Source organism: Pungitius pungitius, chromosome 17 (genome assembly GCF_949316345.1).
Source record: "Pungitius pungitius chromosome 17, fPunPun2.1, whole genome shotgun sequence".
NCBI classification, from domain to species: domain Eukaryota; kingdom Metazoa; phylum Chordata; class Actinopteri; order Perciformes; family Gasterosteidae; genus Pungitius; species Pungitius pungitius.
Window position 1 is genome coordinate 16,798,580 of NC_084916.1, and position 17,762 is coordinate 16,816,341.

At 49.6% G+C, this 17,762-nt stretch overlaps 1 protein-coding gene across 1 annotated transcript; it reads right to left on the reverse strand.

Annotated features, from left to right (window-relative positions):
- Window positions 1-61: 61 nt before the first annotated feature.
- On the reverse strand, window positions 62-16,650 carry LOC119219550 (collagen alpha-1(IX) chain-like). The gene is made up of 38 exons (XM_062558651.1): window positions 16,643-16,650; window positions 14,724-14,800; window positions 13,568-13,639; window positions 12,946-13,075; window positions 10,928-11,324; window positions 10,621-10,701; window positions 9,759-9,776; window positions 9,352-9,441; window positions 9,213-9,248; window positions 8,559-8,630; window positions 8,434-8,478; window positions 7,932-7,967; window positions 7,818-7,841; window positions 7,679-7,732; window positions 6,063-6,134; window positions 5,759-5,797; window positions 5,601-5,657; window positions 5,280-5,333; window positions 5,032-5,085; window positions 4,899-4,952; window positions 4,754-4,807; window positions 4,620-4,673; window positions 4,453-4,506; window positions 4,329-4,382; window positions 4,151-4,204; window positions 3,890-3,934; window positions 3,706-3,759; window positions 3,565-3,618; window positions 3,408-3,461; window positions 3,205-3,276; window positions 3,078-3,113; window positions 2,941-2,985; window positions 2,819-2,851; window positions 2,575-2,721; window positions 2,410-2,464; window positions 1,590-1,784; window positions 1,420-1,506; window positions 62-1,296 (listed from the first exon to the last, which is right to left on the reverse strand). The coding sequence occupies exons 1-38, from the start codon at window positions 16,648-16,650 to the stop codon at window positions 1,097-1,099; spliced, it is 2,817 nt and encodes a 938-aa protein (XP_062414635.1). The 3' UTR covers window positions 62-1,096.
- Between the last annotated feature and the right edge of the window lie 1,112 nt (window positions 16,651-17,762).

Below are 17,762 nucleotides of genomic sequence, written 5' to 3' on the forward strand. Positions count from 1 at the left end.
GCCGGGACTTTAGCGCGTTAATTACGATTAATTCATTACAATGTGAATTAAGATTGATTAATTAATTAATTACACAAAAAAAAACACATTAAACATTTTTTACACATTTTTACACTTATTTTTTGCACCGCGGAACGTTTCTCACTGGATGAGTTTCGGAGGACCGATTATACTGGAGCACCAACTAGCGTTCATGACTTCAGACAACATGAACGAAGAAGCTGACGAGACCGTTTCGGTTGGTCCCGTGAATGGGAAATTTTATTATAATAAACACACGGATGGAAGCGTCGATAAGAGCGTGGTTGTGTGCAAGCTGTGCAACAAGGAATTCACATCGAGCCTCAAGTATCACCTCAACGCAACACAACTAGCAGCTAGCGTGGACGTACAAGGACCCACACCCAACCCACACTGCACCAGATGACTGGTTTAAGGACCAGGGTAACTAAGTCCACGTGGTTGAACAAAAATAAAAATCCATGTGAAAAAAATTACTTCTCACTGTTCTCAGGTCAAATATTTATGCAATTAAAATGCGATTAATTTCGATTAATTAATTACAAAGCCTCTAATTAATTAGATTAATATTTTTAATCGAGTCCCGGGCCTAGTAGAAACGTAACACAGTGACAGTGAGACACTTCCAAAACACGTCATTTTATTCAATCGTTTGAAAAAGAAACAAACCGGTGTGACGAAACAAATGTTTCACATTGTTGGAGACGTTACATTTTCGTGGTTTTCTCGTGGCCCCAAAGATGAGTTCCTCTTTAGCACATCGTGTCCCTGATGTGCTGCAGGCGTCACGGGGTGTGGTTCTCTGGCGATAAGGCTTCAGCGGTCGCTCGGGTGCGTTTGATTTTCGTGGGAGGGGGGGGGGGGGTGTTGGGGGCCCCTCGTCGTCGGGGTGGAGTCAGTAGCAGCTCTCTCTGAACAGTAGATGAGCTCCCACTAACATCGCAAACAAGTCCAAATGTCTTCACGGTATTCTGCAATCGTTTGTGGCCTGGCGTCTCTCAGACGGAGGTCATGTGACGTGGAGCCTTTCGGAGGAGCAGCGGGATGCGATGCGGAGCGTGCTGACGAGCCCTGGTTAGTTCTTGTAGCCGGCGGACTTCTTCCCGCTCACCATGTAGAGCGGCGGGAGTCTGCTCATGCAGGTCGACGGGTCGCAGAGGCCCGGCGGCCCCGAGGGGCCCCGGGGGCCGGCCGCTCCGGGGTCGCCCGGGCTCCCCGGCTCGCCGCGCTGTCCGTCTTGGCCGTCCTTGCCGACGCCGCGAGCGCCGGTTGCCCCTGAGGAGCGAAACACGTGTGGTGGGACCAGGATGAAGACTCGTGATGTTTGTTTATCTCATGACTTCCTGTTTGAGTCAAAGTGGTTAGAAGTGCTGCTGTTATGGCAGGAAGGCGCCTTACCTGGTGCACCTGGTGCTCCTTGGCTTCCTTTGATTCCCACGCCGTCCTCCCCCCTGTCTCCCTTGTCTCCCTTTTGCCCATCATCACCTGCGGAACACAAAGAACCCTGAAGTGACTCCAAGGATTCAGCCTTCGTCCTCTTAGGGATGGAGATGGAAAACCTCGCTGACCTTTTTTGCCTGGTGCTCCCGGAAGCCCATAAAACCCTGGGTGACCTTTGGCCCCGTTCGGGCCCGGAGGGCCGGCTGCTCCTGTGGCTCCGGCTGGTCCAGTGGCGCCAGGAAGTCCTGCCGGTCCGGGAATACCGGGGGAACCGATGGCTGCCGGCCTCTTCAGGAACTCTTTCATGAACTCAGCTAATTGTTCTGCAGGAGCAAAGAACAGATCAGCTCAAGGCAGGAAGTCGTTAGTCGTGGGTTCATTGCAGAATGCAGATGTGCATGTGATGTTAAATTAAAACCATTTTTCCTGTAGGGAAGATCATAAATGGACCGCAAGGAACACCTTTCTAAAAATACGTTCTAAACTACCACAATACTATCTACTGATATTTATATTATACATTTGAATAATACTCAATCTATTTTATGTTTATATTTTTTTAAATGTCTTTGACAACAAAATACATTTTTTCTAAATAATGTAATGAGCAAAATCAATCGAGCAGTTCATTATTATTTGTAATTGTGAAATATACGTTTAACAGACTGTGAGAACAACCTTTTTAGATATACATATATATGTGGAATATGGTTAGAATGACTCAAATGTGATGTAGGACGGGTTAACAAAGAAAGCTTTTTGAAATTAGCTTCATCTACCAAAGGAGCAGCCAGGCAGACATTTTGGAAGTGACTCAAGTGAGGTCCCCGAGGAATGACCTCACTTCACCTCTGGACTTCACCAGTGGAAATCAAAGATAAAACCGCACGAGAAACCGCCCCGAAACACTCAAAAGCGTCGGTGACGTCACCGCGGAACGATCCGCACCTTCCACCACGACGGAGCACATTTCCCGAAGCGCTTCATCCGTCACTTTGGGGCCCTGCGAACAAAAGAGCCAACAGTCAACGCTGCACGGTGACGCCTCCTTCGCTTCCTCTGACCTTTGACCCTCACTGCGGCTGCGATGGTATTGGCCTTGTGTGCACTTACAGGCGGACCCCTGAGGCCCGTTGCTCCGGGGACGCCCGCTTCACCCTCCAGTCCTTGAGCTCCCATCGGACCGGGCAAACCCTCGTGGCCCGTCTGGCCTGGTCTGCCTTCGTCTCCTGTTGCTCCCCGTAGGCCCTTCTCGCCGCGCTTGAAGGTGAAAAAAAAAAAAAAAAAGAACCGTATTATCGATTAATAAGAGATCCTGAAGCAGAAGGTTTGGGAACAAACGGAGGTGCTTTGGTACCTCTCCTTTGAGTCCAGTAGCGCCGGGCGGGCCCTGAATGCACACACAGATTAGTCGACCTCCTTCAAGAAGCCGGTCGCAGCATTTTCACAGCAGACAGAGAAGCCTCCATCTTTGCCTACCTGATCTCCCTTCACCCCCGAGTCTCCGGCTACACCCGGATCCCCCTGAATGCCAAAAGAAGTAAGAAGTTGAAATCCCTGCGAAAGCGTCCGCAGCGGAAAACGCATCAGATGGTGACACTCGGAACAGTTCTCACCAGGTTTCCCTTCGGTCCCACCGGTCCCATTGGCCCCTACGCAACCACACGGGGGGGAAGTTGAGGTACTTTTTTCAGGCGGGTAAAGACTGTTGAAGTGACATCAGTAAATTTGGATTTGTCTAACCTGATCACCTTTGTGTCCAGTATGACCCTTCAGTCCATTGGCACCAGCAAGACCTTTATCCCCCTTTTCACCCTAGAAATACAAGCTTTTTACAGTTATTTTGTCTCTATCACTTCTCTGTAAACCATTGTGGATACAAGTGCTTTTCAGTGTGTTTTCTTGTGGTTTAATAACGTCGACTTCATATCAACTATGAGTCTCACATGGGTTCCTGGAGGACCAGCAGGTCCCACTGGTCCTTGTTTTCCAGTGCCACCCTGGAAATGTATTGAACATAAATTAAAACCACATCTACACTTTACAAATCAACAAAGATGCACTAAACACACAGAGATGTGAACAAAGCGAATGCAGACTCACGGTTGCTCCTTTTTCTCCCTTTTCTCCATCTCCTCCATCTTCTCCTGGCTCACCCTGTGTTCACATACATGTTGGGTTTGATTATGTGCAGCACATTAATTAAAAAAAAGTTCTATTGGAAGCTTAACGGGAGAATCTCACAGTCTTTCCGGGAAGTCCAACCGGCCCGACGGGTCCTTCACCACCAACTTCCCCCTGGATCCAAAACACGGACCGTGTCAGTCTTGGAATGAGGGTTTTTAGGTGGACTAAGTTCTGTTTAATAGTGCTGCAATAACATTTGAATTTGGACACGCCTCCTGGTACAGGAGATGGTTCCAGTTACCTTTGGACCAGTGGGTCCAACTGGTCCCTGCATCCCCGGCAGCCCCTGGGAACAATCACACATCACATCAAAGCAGGAAGTAAGCTGTTGCTAAAGCTACTTCCTTTTCCTGTTGGTATCTAATAATGCTAAAAAGACTAAGAGGCCGATGTAAAAAAGTCACACGTAGCACGCCAAAAAAAAACATCAATCAGTTGACAACATTTATATGAGAGTCAGTCAGTCATTACTTAAATTTTAGGATAATTAAATTGGACTTACAGGAATACCCACAATCCCCCTGAGACCAGCAGCTCCAGCAGCACCAGACTCTCCCTGTTGAGTGGAGGATTATTCACACGTGTTATAAAGAACGCTTCGTCAACATGTTGCTCCATTTCTACTCTAAGCTTCACATCCTAAAGAGGGAGAACTCAATATTTGGGTATTTCCGGGTCACCTTTGCTCCATCCAATCCAGGGAGTCCGTTCACGCCGTCCTCGCCCGGCTCGCCCTGCAACGTCACCGACGCAGTTAGGACCCGGTCACTCGTGAACAAAAGGAATAAACATTTGCAAACCTACAGCGTCTCCCTTTTCCCCGGCTGGACCTCGCTCTCCTTGAGGTCCCGCGGCTCCCTGCGTGTATCAAAGCAGACCTTCAGACGCCGCTTTTGCATCAACGACAACAAAAAAAAAACAGCCCCCCCCCCCCCCCCCCCCCCGGGTCGGCAGAACCGCTGGGAGCTCACCTCGTCGCCCTTGGGCCCCTCCGGACCTTGACGTCCGCGGACCCCCTCCACGCCCTGAGGACAGATAACGGACACACAGCTCAACGTCGCGCTTTCAACGACACCCCGCCGCGGGAGACTGGACGGATGCTTACGGGAGCTCCGGGGGGGCCGGTGGGCCCGGGGACGCCGTTGAACCCGGGAGGTCCCTGCGAGGAGGAGACGAAGGGGTTTTTATTTTATTTTTAATATTGCCGTCACCATGGTTCCTTTATTAGTGGTTTAGAAGCTGTGCTTTACTCTGTCTCCCTTCTCTCCCAGCGCTCCGGGGAAGCCGACGGCTCCTCTTTGCCCCTGAAACGACACGTCGGCATTTTACACGTCGTCCCCGTTCTACACATACGTTCTGCTTATGAAACGGGTTTCCTCTCACGTCATCTCCCATGCGTCCCGGCGGGCCCTGAAGACCTCGCTCTCCAGCCTCTCCCTGCGGCACACCAGGACAAATTAATCAAATTGCAAGAGAACCCGAGATAATCGCATCAAACTGTTTTGCGGGCTGCGATCAAACGACGGCTCAGGTGGTTCTCCATCGCTCTCTTTTTTTCTGCGTATGCAGCATTTGACTGGAAAGGGGAATTCACTCAGCGGGGGGGGAGGGACGTCACACATGCACGCTACCTTGTCTCCAGGCACGCCGTCCTTTCCAGGCTCTCCAGGCAAACCAGCGTGTCCCTGAAGGCAACGATTAATCATTCGCAAATTTCGTACAACTATAAACACAGATGTGGTTATTTAGGAGTGGATCAAAGAAGGGGGCTTTCATGATGACCCAGCCCACATGTCTCTCACATACTGGGACTTTCATTGCAACGCAGAGACAGAAATTCACATCGTCTTTTGTCGCATGTCCAACATCGCCTCATTTCCCCCCCCGAATCAACAACTGAATCAATCTCAGTCTACGCCACGAAACGTTTCATTTATTAATGTATTTGTTACCTTCATCCCCGGCAGCCCGGCCAGTCCCTGTCGGCCGGCGGGACAGGCAGCGGGACACTGCGGAGCAGAGAGGGGACAAGACACAACGCACTCAGAGACATACCCTTAACGTCCATGTCACGCGTACCAGGAGTGCGAAAGGCGGGAAAGACACTCACGGGTTCCCCGCTCCCCTCGTTGGTGGCACCAGGCGGCCCCTAAAACACAACACAGGGACATGTGACAAGGGACAAGGAGGTCTGGATGTCCTCAGAAACCCACCGGCAGGAGAACCCCCCCAGACGGAAAAACGCGAAGGGAGGCGGCGGCGCGCGAGAGGACGCGCCGCACGGCGTTGACGTCACGTTGTAAGAGGAGGGTCCAGACAGAGGTGAAACATTGGAGCGGCGTCTTCGGGGCTGAGCGGCGAGGAGCCTCTGGAGAAAAGGGTCCATTTGAAACCGCAGTGATGTCACGTCTTACCACAGGCCCTGGTGGACCAGGAAGACCAGGAGGCCCCGACGTGCCCGGCGCCCCTCTGGGTCCAGGTTGACCCTGAAAGAACCCCAAAGAAATGTTTTACTTTAGACAGAAAAAAGACTAGACATAAGATATACACTCACCGGCCACTTTATTAGGTACACCTGTCCAACTGCTCGTTAACACTTAATTTCTAAGCAGCCAATCACATGGCGGCAACCCAGTGCATTTAGGCATGTAGACATTGTCAAGACAATCTCCTGCAGTTCAAACCGAGCATCAGTATGGGGAAGAAAGGCGATTTGAGTGACTTTGAACGTGGCATGATTGTTGGTGCCAGAAGGGCTGGTCTGAGTATTTCAGAAACTGCTAATCTACTGGGATTTTCACGCACAACCATCTCTAGGGTTCTAGGGAACAGGAAACTGAGGCTACAATTTGCACAAGCTCATCGAAATTGGACAATAGAAGATTGGAAAAACGTTGCCTGGTCTGATGAGTCTCGATTTCTGCTGCGACATTCGGATGGTAGGGTCAGAATTTGGTGTCTACAACATGAAAGCATGGATCCATCCTGCCTTGTATCAACGGTTCAGGCTGGTGGTGGTGGTGTCATGGTGTGGGGAATATTTTCTTGGCACTCTTTGGGCCCCTTGGTACCAATTGAGCATCGTTGCAACGCCACAGCCTACCTGAGTATTGTTGCTGACCATGTCCATCCCTTTATGACCACAATGTACCCAACTTCTGATGGCTACTTTCAGCAGGATAATGCGCCATGTCATAAAGCTGGAATCATCTCAGACTGGTTTCTTGAACATGACAATGAGTTCGCTGTACTCAAATGGCCTCCACAATCACCAGATCTCAATCCAATAGAGCATCTTTGGGATGTGGTGGAACGGGACATTCGCATCATGGATGTGCAGCCGACAAATCTGCGGCAACTGTGTGATGCCATCATGTCAATATGGACCAAACTCCCTGAGGAATGCTTCCAGCACCTTGTTGAATCTATGCCACGAAGAATTGAGGCAGTTCTGAAGGCAAAAGGGGGTCCAACCCGTTACTAGCATGGGGTACCTAATAAAGTGGCCGGTGAGTGTATATCCATTATGTAAAAACAAAGTGTTACATTTTATTTGATCTTCCTTAAATATTTTATACTGGAGGAACATTTTCCGGCACTGAGTATTTGCATTGGTTTCATCTTACAGTGTGTTAGAGCAGGGATTCTCAACTGGTGGGTCGCGGCCACTAGTGGGTCTCGGACCCGTTTTTGCATGGGAAAAAAAAAATCACAAAAAAATGAATGTGATTTTATTTTGAAGGGACTTTTTTAATGCAGCGGAGTGTCGTTTTTTTTGGCTCGTCAGTCCATGTTCTCAGCAGCGTGTGCCAGGTTGGGTCAAACCATTCTGATATGGGGGAGACGTTGGGTTTTTAGGATAATTAAACTTCCTGAATATAAAATATAAAATTCAGCTTATGAACTTGATTTTGAATAAATTTGAGATGTTCCTCGCTTTGGGTCGCGGCTTGTCATTAAGGGGTGATGGTGGGTCCCGGACCCAGAACCAGTTGAGAACCACTGTGTTAAGAGTGTGTGTTCCTCCCACCTCGGGCCCGATGTTTCCTTCGTCTCCTGGGGTCCCTGCCTTCCCCGGGGGGCCCTTTCACAGACACACAACACGCTGCTAAGTCATCCATGTGCAACAAAGGTCTCACAGTAACGGAGAAGATGCTGCAGACACGTACCGGGGGCCCTTCGCTCGCTGGCCCCTGTGAAACGGCAGACACACGACACACACTGATGAACACATGAATCTCACTGCGGCATCACAAAAGCTGCTTTAACACGTTTCCACTTACAGGAGGACCGGCAGGTCCTGGGAATCCATGAAGTCCCTGCAGTCAGGAGGCAAACATTACCTTATTATTTTACTATATGACTTACTATGGGATGGATTCCATTGGACGTATTACAAATGTATTTTTGTGATGGTGAGTTTTTATGACAAAGTATTCTAAACCACTGTAATGATGATGTTTCTTTGAATTTGTTGCGAAAACCACTTTTGCAAAGACATTAAAGATGACACTTTACTACTAACAGCATTTGTACAACATGAATCACACATCTACATATAATCTTCCTTTTACGTGCTTCTTTGATCACATATTACATAAGGACTTTATTATGACATGTTATATTTCACACTTTTCATTAGATTTGTATTACTTATTGATAGTATTTAACACACACTAACTATACTGTCTTTTAAACACATATATTCATGACAATGTAACCCCATTCATTTGCCTTTGTAATGGCCTTACTGAGCTCTGTCTATAAGCCCTGTTGGATACTCACTCGCTCCCCCACAGGCCCCCTGGGACCCATCGGACCCGGAGAACCCTGCGACAAACAAAACACAGCGTCACACACACGGACCCCCCCCCCGCCGCGCACGAGAAAGGGTTCGTGTAGGTTCTCACAAGAGCTCCTTGAAGGCCGGCCAGGCCCCTCTGTCCTGGAAGGCCGATCTCCCCCGGCTCCCCTTTGCTGCCCTGGAGGACGGAAGGACAATAAAGACGCTTCCAAGAAAACCACAAAGGGGGTTCATTCATTATACAGCGCAGCAAAAATAACATTAACATTCGTTAACCGCTTCATCGAAGGAGGTTATCTAATGGCGCTCAATTGTGTCAATTATATTATAATTCCAAGAGGAAAATGTCAACATGGTGTTAAAGTTAAGTTCCTGCCTTTAGGAGTAAAAATAGACACATGAACATTTGGGGGATGCTGCGTGTTCACTTCAAATCACCAGCAACAGTAACACAAGAACAAATCCTTACGTACTACCCTTAAAGTGTGTCAATATGAGATAATATGATGAAAACAACATGAATGTTGAATCTATGTAGCTGAATATGACTTGTTGAGTCTATCCTTTATTGTAGAAAGTGGCCTTGCGCTAGTTGACCAAATAACAAACTTGATTATCAAATGTCACAATGTCAAACGTCGCTGAATGACATTCAAATTTGAAAAAAAAGACAACATCGGAGAGTTTAGTCGTCCCTTTTTACCTCATTTTAGGCAGCGAATGTTTGAACACGACAAAGCATCCAACATGAAACACTTACCACGCTGCCTGGACTGCCAGTAGAACCCGGGAGACCCTGAATGGACACATTTAAAAAAAAACAAGTTAAAGAGAGCAGAGACATTCATGTCCAAATGCTCTGTGTTGGCTTCAGGGGACAAAAGGACGAAACGTCTCACATCTCTTCCGTCCCTGCCGTTCTCTCCTTGAGGCCCTCGGGGGCCCTCTGGGCCGGGGGCTCCTGGGGGGCCTTGCAGTGATTTGTCGGGCTGAGAGCAGGCAGCGAGTCAAAAACCATGAGGAGCAAATAACCGATCCGATATTGTGAGAAATGATTACGTTATACACAACACAACAATTATGTAATTTATGTTGTAGGTCATTTGTTAAAGTGCTTGTTTCTAGTTTGGTACATTGCACTTTAATCACTATAATGTATATACATCACTGTGCTCTAAAACAGCCACCAAACACCACAAATAAGGCTTAGAACAAAGCAACGCGGCAGGTAGGCAACCAAAGCACCCAAGTAGATTATTGAAATGACAAAGCAAACAGGAAGTAGAGTAGGTAGATAAATAAATACCTCAGCATTGGCAAACATCTGAAGAAGCAAGAGAAATCAGATAAAGGGAGAGTTAGTGAAAGTAGTCACACCACCCTCACCAAAAGTGTCAGCAGAAGCCTGTTCATAGTTCTTAGCAGTGAGTGCATCATGCTGTCATGTGACCACACAGCCCATAGTACCAACGACCCCCCCACACCCCCACCCACATACAGAACCACCTGGCAGACACGTTTAAACCATTCGAATGCATAGAAACCTTCAGAGGTCAAAACTCATGAAGACCCCGATGTTAAAGCTAAAGAACCACAATTTGAACAGAAACCTGAGAACAAAGCAAAAACAAAAAGATAAAACTAACTTATTTCTTATGTTGATACCTTATAAGGTGCATGCTAAGGTAAGCTCCACCCGGGCAACACGGGTGGAGAAAATCAGTTGGAATGGTCTTAAACAGCAGGCGGCAGGTGTTATGTTGCATTGCTGTCAGCGGGCGATCAAGTAGAAGCAGGAAGTGTGTCCACAAAGTTATTCCAGGCAGGAATACATGTAAGGAATATATATATATATATATATATATATATATATATAATATGTAACTCTTCACTACCCATCACGACACTTTTTAATTCTTCTGATGCCAATTTTTCTTAAAAAGCAAAGTCAGTTGGAACCTTTTTCAGTTTAGACCACCATGTTGTTGGGCCAACTACCACGTCGTGTTCTGTGCTGACTCAGCGGGTCGGGTTCCTCCGATCTCACAGCTCCAATGAGATCGAGCTTCCTCGCTGTCGTTAAAGCTAGCGAGGGAGCCGCGGAGGAACGAAGACCCGCGAGGTGCACTGCGGCCTGCGGAGTGGAACCACAAACCGGGTCACTGTACCTCGGTGGCGGGCAGCTCGCTGCAGCTCTCTCTCTGGGCCCTCTTTGGGTCGCAGTGGATCAACATCCACTGGAGTTCGAACTGAAAAGAGACGACGACGTTACTGCAAATGTGAGACTCTCATCTTCAGGGGGCCGAACGTCTCTCTGTAGCTTTGGATCCGCTGCATCGGTTTGCTGAGCTACTTTGTGCCGGGTTTACGTTTTTTTTTTTTTAACCCAGTTGAGCCGCTTTGCTGTGGCCGCAACACTTTGGAGTCATCGCCGCCCCCCCCCCCAAACGCTTCACCGCTTAGAACCTCACTCACCACCACGGAGGCGTCGGGGTCGGCGTCCAGCCTCCCGATGAGCGTGTCCCCCTCCGTGTTGATGGGGCCTTTGCCCTTGATGGGCCTCCGATCCACCGGCTGACAGTCCACGTACAGCGTGACCTGCTCGCGCTCCACGCCGATCATCACCTTGTGCCACTTGGTGTTGAAGAGCACGGAGAGGCCGGGGAAGGTGGCGGTCTGCAGGTTGCCGTCGGCGCCCATCAGGTAGTACTCCAGGGCCAGCTGGTCCCCGTTGAGCCGCAGTCCGGCCTGCTTGTAGCCGCCTTCGTCCACTATTTGCCAGACGTTCCACACCTTGCTGACGGTGTTCTTGATCATGCGGAAGGTCACCATGACGGAGTACTCGTCAGGGAAGCCGCGGGGGAAGTTCAGCCTCGGGGAGAAAGAGGAGTGAGGCGTCACGGTGGAAGCAGCTGGCTTTGAATGCGTGGATGCATGAATGCGTGGATGCATGAATGAGTTCATTTATGATCATGACTTTCCATCAATCACTTTTTCCCAGTCAGATCTGACCAGGATGAAAGTAAACGTGCTTTAGAGAAATAAAGGGCTAATATTAAACGTGCAAAAGAGGGAGCCTCAGTGCGTGAATCCGCAGTGGCGGATCCCTTTTGTGCGTTTTTAACGAGCCGCTTCCCCTCAGCAGGCGGCGCCTCGTGGACGTGACTTTCGGCGCCTCGTAAAACGATCAAAGGTGAAGTAATAAAAGAGGAGTTTCCTGTCTGCCATTAAAACAAATGAAGACCACTCTCTGGCTCTGCCGGAGGGGGGCGAGAGTTTGTGCTGCTTTTGCCCTGCAGAAAAAGAGGGGAGGAAGGGGGGGGTGCAGCATGACGCCCGCTGGCCCGGGACAGACTTCAAAGCACACGGGGACTCGTAAGTGGGGGGGGGACAAACGTGTATTTACATTCAGCGCGAGGGACCCGAATGGCGTTGGTGACGGGTGCCAGCGAGTTACATAACGGCTTAAAGAGAGTGGGCCGCAGGAACAGATCAGCCCGACACAGGCTGCAGAACCCACCGGGAAGCAGGAGACACCGCTGGAAACCACTAGAAACCACTAGAAACCGCACATGCAACATTGCAGCTCTGTAAAATGATGTCTTGCACAAACAAAGTGCAAAAAGCTGCGTTTTTAGACACTGCAGCAACAGCGAGCTGCAGTATAATATACAGTACATAAGTATATACTGTATATACATATATTTAAGTAGGAAGCTGCAATAGGACCAAGGACCCTGAGCTTAAACCCCTCCGGGCTCACTATGTTCCTTTGGAATCGGGACACTGGATCAATTGAAGAGTGGCGCATTTTAGCGGAATAACTCCTTTGGTCCTTTTGTAATAATTTATACGTTATTTCCCAATCTCAAGGGTCAAATGAATAGATTGTTGTAAAAAAGGTGTCGTCGGTAGTACTGTGTGACATTTAATTGGTACTCAGGATACTGTACCTCAGCCTCTGCAGGTGCGTTTCTCATCAGGGGCCCAAATTCTGATATTCGGCCCGGGGGCCAGAAAGCTTCAACTAACCTTTAATTAAGAAACGTGGGAATGTCTTAACGAGGAGACGGTGCTGTCTTTGTGGGGACTTTGCACAGCAGGAGATTAAATGGTGCGTTTCCTGTGAGCACAGAGGGCTTCTAGTAGGGTTCAAAAACCTGCTTCTCCGATCCCCCACTCATCATCACACACACACACACACACACACTCATCATCACACACACACACACACACTCATCATCACACACACACACACACACTCATCATCACACACACACACACACACTCTCCTCTGCCAGTTTGTCTGACAAATAGGTTCAGACATGTTTTTCTCTAACAATTACATACTGCCTGTGATTTAGTAACATCTGTAAAAGGACCTGTAATAAGGAAACACCTGCACCAGGGCGACGGCATGCCGCTCATCCGCGTCGGCGTGTGTCCCGCCCCGCCCCCACCCTCACCCCCCCTCCTCCTCGCTGGCTACTCACATGGTTGGAATCTGGAAGTTGGCCTCCTTGTCGAGGCGGTAGGCCACCTGCAGGGGGGTGGAGCCGTCCACCTTCCTCACACCTCTCAGCGGGACCACGTCCAACTGGAACTGTGTGATCAGGTCAAAACCTGCAGAGCAAACCGGGCGATGAAATGGGTCCTTTTGCTCTACTGCAGTGCCTCTGAATGGAGGTGATAGTGAGAGTAATAATGTGACTAGTGTTGTACGTACCACTTAATGAGCTCCAGTGTGTAAATCCTATATGCTTCATCTTAATGCTAAATTCACTTGATCTTCCTACGTGGATGAGGATGATGTGAGGAGGAGTGAAGAGTTCTTCTATTCAAAGCGGCGGGGGGGGGGGGGGGGGGGGGGGGGCACGGCGCAGCGTGGCTGCAGATGTGTTTGAAAGCCGGCGGCGGTGAGCAATTACAATCTTGCTGAGTTCGGATCGTTCCCGACTGGAGTTGCGCAAAAGCTCGGGGCGGAACGTTTTATTTGCCTCGTTTAAAAACCAGCGGCGTCCTGAGGCATTAAGGCGGCCCACCCTGTTCAACTAATTAACCCCCCCCCCCCCCCTCCTCCGGGCTTAAGAGCTCGCGGGTTCGGCGTTTCTTTACCTGGAAGGTCGTCTTGTCCGCTCCTCATCGGCGGGCAGACGGTGTCGCCATCCAACCGGTTGAGGTCCAGTTCTGACGAAACAACAACAACAACAACAATCATCCTGTGACCTAATCAACTCTGCACCTCACAGATTAAACATTGTGTTTATGATGACGACCGTGGCGATCCCAATACGTCCCCAATACGTCCCCACTACGTCCCCACTACGTCCCCACTACGTCCCCAGAGATTGATGAAGATGGCAGCTGGTGTTGTGTCATCAGAAACATTTGAGATGGTCCACGCGGCAGGTCGGACTTTGTTTTTGTGGATCATTGATCAACATGGAAGTGTGGAAACTTAAATCTGTCAATGCATCAAGTTGCCATTTCATTTGAACTTTTACCAATACTTTCGGTCTTGCTTTTTTCTTTTCGTGAATCTACAAAACACAACACCGGCCTCGTTTTTCATTGTCAACAACGGACCGTAGTCGATATGAATGAGTGAATTAAGAAACGCACCTTTTTTAGTACTCCAAGGACACACAAAACACATCACACACAGAGAGAAATCAATGCCTTGGATGTGTCAGAAGAGGGGGCTATCCCTGAGTCACTACACTGCAGTTAGGAGGGGGGGGGGGTGACTGCCAGAGGGCCTCCCCCCCCCCCTGAGTCAGCTCGTTTACAGGGACTAGAGTGAGCGCAACACATCTGGAAGCCGTTCCCACGTCCCGCATAACTGCTGAGAAATGATATAAAGCGGGTGAGACGGTATTTACGCTCCCACATTTACGACCACTAAAGACGCGTCTGACTGCGCGTGGGCCTCAACTTGTTAAAGTCACCGCAGCGTTACGCAAATCATTAGTGCAATGAGCGCGGGATGAGCCGCAGTCAGGACTGCACATGCGCCGCAGTAATGAGCTGCGTTCCACAAAACGCAGCCCACCTTTTACGACGTCGCAAAGTTGTTGTGGTCGTTGGAGGGGGCTTTTTACCGAATGGATCCCACAGAGCAGCGGCGGGCCACGTGGGTGCTATTTGTGGCCTCTGCTTGTGTGGAAGAGGGCGACCTGCGTCCTCTTCCACGGTGCTATCGGCTCATTACGCGGCATTCTGCGCATTGCGTGCGTCGGTGTGGCCGTGCGTCGAGTTGCGGGTGACTTACGTCCGGACGCCGGGGCGAGGAGGAAGGACAGCAGGGCGACGCAGGCAGGTGTGCAGGCCCACGTCGATGGGCGGTTTCTGTTCAGGGAGGATGGAGAAAAATCAGTATTCACCCGCGCATCTGATTCTCTTTGACATTTCCGTGTGTGTCCGAATCAATGAAACACTGGACGTGAGGCACTTCGCTGGTGTTTCCTTCGTGCACAGCTTCTGATTGACCAGTGGAGATAAAAGATCAAATGGGATGAGACAGTAAGCACATTCTGGAGGAACTTAACAAAATTCTAAACCGCTTATTAATTCTTAGTTGAAGGCTTTGACTGTGGTTCCTTGACTCCGCCCCCATCCAGGTGCAACCCAACCCAATCAGATCATTTCACGAATCAGTACTTGAGAAGGTGGATGATAGACGGCTGTCCACATTTTGTCTGGCATCATCACACTCCATCATCATTAAAAACACACATATGAATGTGTGTCCGTCATCAACATGACGGACGGTGATATGAAGAAGGAAAGGTGGCCACTCGTCAATGAGAACCCTGATGAGACAGAGGCTGGAACCCATCTCCAGTGTGTGTGTGTGTGTGTGTGTGCGTGTGTGTGTGTGTGTGTGTGTGTGATTGCACACAGTCAGATCAATGACTAATGGCCAAGCCACCGAGGTCCGGCCTCTAACACGCCGCCCTTCACGAGGAAAAGGAGCCTTTTCTCTGCCGTCTTGAATGTCAAATATAAAGAAGTGGCCTGGAGGCAGTTAGCGTAGCTTAGCTTAGCGTAGCGTAGCGAAGGTAAAACCCTGAGAAAAGCCACAAATTGTTATTTTCTTTTCTTTTTCGTACGCATTTATTGAAGTAATCAAACCTAAATGTGAGTCCTTTACTTTTTTGTTTCCATTTAGCTTTTACCATTATACCAAAAGCTCGGTCTTAATTATGCTCATCATTCATCCAAGTCTTTTATCTACGTTTTCACACCTCTTCTAATCGTCTCACTTGTTGGTCGGAGTAGAAAAGCTTCAAAGAAGAATAACAAAATGAATCAGGAGGAACAGAAGCGTTGCTTGTTTCTTTGGATCTTCGTGTTGTTGTGTTGTTGAGCAGATGAAGAGATCACCGATGGGAGGTTTGCACCGCAGGTGACGACGCAAGAGCCTCAATGAAGGCTTCAACGTCCGTGCCCCCTCACGAGCACCAAAACGCTGTCAGACACAGGACCATGACCAAGATGTCTCATCTGCACCCTGCAACATCAAAGCGTGCTGGTTTTCACACACTTGTGATTCGTGTGCCGCCGCAGGTTCAACGTGAAGAAAGTCCCCGGTAAAAACATGTTCCGCTAAATGTCAAAGTCAATTAGGTGACGACATGTCATCTTCGCCAATGCCCAACATTCATCAGGGTCTGACGGGACGCTGTGATGTCGCCCCCCCCCCCCCCCACAGGTGCTGCCGGGACGGGGCCCTGAGCCCCCTGGCATGACATGACGTGACTCATTTGACTGACTGATTTGTCTCAATTAGCTTCAAACGGATCGCTGTTCAGAGTGAGACAAAATGTGTCCGTTTGCAGAAAATGTGCAGAGTCGGAGCGCCGCGGCGAGTGTGAGCGTCGTCCTGGGTGACGGTCACGCTGCAGGCGTCAATGAAATGTGAAACTCACCCATTCCAGCTGAAGCACTGCAGTGACACGTCGTGGCGCTAAAGACCCTTCTACTATGTGGAAATGTTTAATGTTGGGAAGATTAAGAAAAAGGAAAGTTAATAAAGCAGGGGGTATTTACCTCCTCTGTGTGGGGGGGGCCATGTTTCACCCGGCTCCTTGGTGGGAGACGGTCAGGCTCGGCGGGCGGCGAGGAGCAGCGGCGAGACGCGGGAGCAGAGTGGAGTCACGGACATGAAATCCCAGGAGTGTGTCCTACCTGCGCATGTTAAAGACTGGCAGGGGGAGGGGGGGAAGGGGGGGGGGGGCTCAGGGGAAGCTCGGGCCTTTTTCTGAGGACGCATAAAAACGAGTCTCCAATGAGTTCCCATTGGCCATGAGCTCGTCAGGAGGTGGTGGCCACGTTTTATTGCCAGCACTTAAAGACTGCTAGGAGCCCACGGGCCGCCATGTGCAAGCCCCCCCCCCCCCCCCCCCCCCCCCCGCCCCCCCACCCGCTGCTTCTTTTCCCCATGGTGCCTCCTAATGACACGTATGCGGCTCTCTTAATAATTATCGTACCGGATAGCGGCGAGGCTGCCAGCGCGTGATGAAATGTGCGTCGGGGTAACGGCGTGTACCCACCAGCGCAGGTGAAGAATGCACGTTGCTGCCGTCGTGTTGACACGAGGAAAGCCGTGTTATTAACGGGGTGGGGGTGGGGTGGGGGGGCCCTCGGGCGCACACGCTGGTCCTATCCTGTGTGTGTTTGTGTAGTTGATTCTGTGGCGTTTGATCGGTGATTTTTGCTTCCCTTTTGGAAGATCTGAGGCCTCGAATGGAGCTGCAGGAGAGACTGAAGGAGTTTCACGTCGACTCGAATGGGAAAATACGCCTCGTGTCACTTTGCTGGGGCTTTATTTAACTTTGGTGTCTCTGACAGGTACGACTGCCTCGTCGGTTTGGATGTGACGGGAAGCGATTCCGCCTGCGGGGGCAGAACACTGGAAAATGTGTAATTTGTGGTGTGAAAGCACGAACAGATTCCTGCAGCACCTGCTTCGGAGGGAAGAAATTGTAATCGAAATAAGATCAAAAGGTGATACCAAAAGAGTCCAAGAGCATGAAGATCACTTTGACTACTTGTTATTATGCATGTCACAGAGCAAACTTAAGTCATTCTCCAATATCTTTATGCCTAAATCCGTTTTCCATCTTAAATCATGAGGTTTTACTGATTCCCGCAGCTCGGATCAATAGCTTCACAGTCTGCAGATACTCTGCAGTTCACTTCAACCAAAACTAGTATCAAACATGTGTTACAGCATCACTCTGCATTCATTGATTTGTTCCTGCAGCGACGCCACAAAAGGAAAAACACGACCCCGGCGACCTCAGAG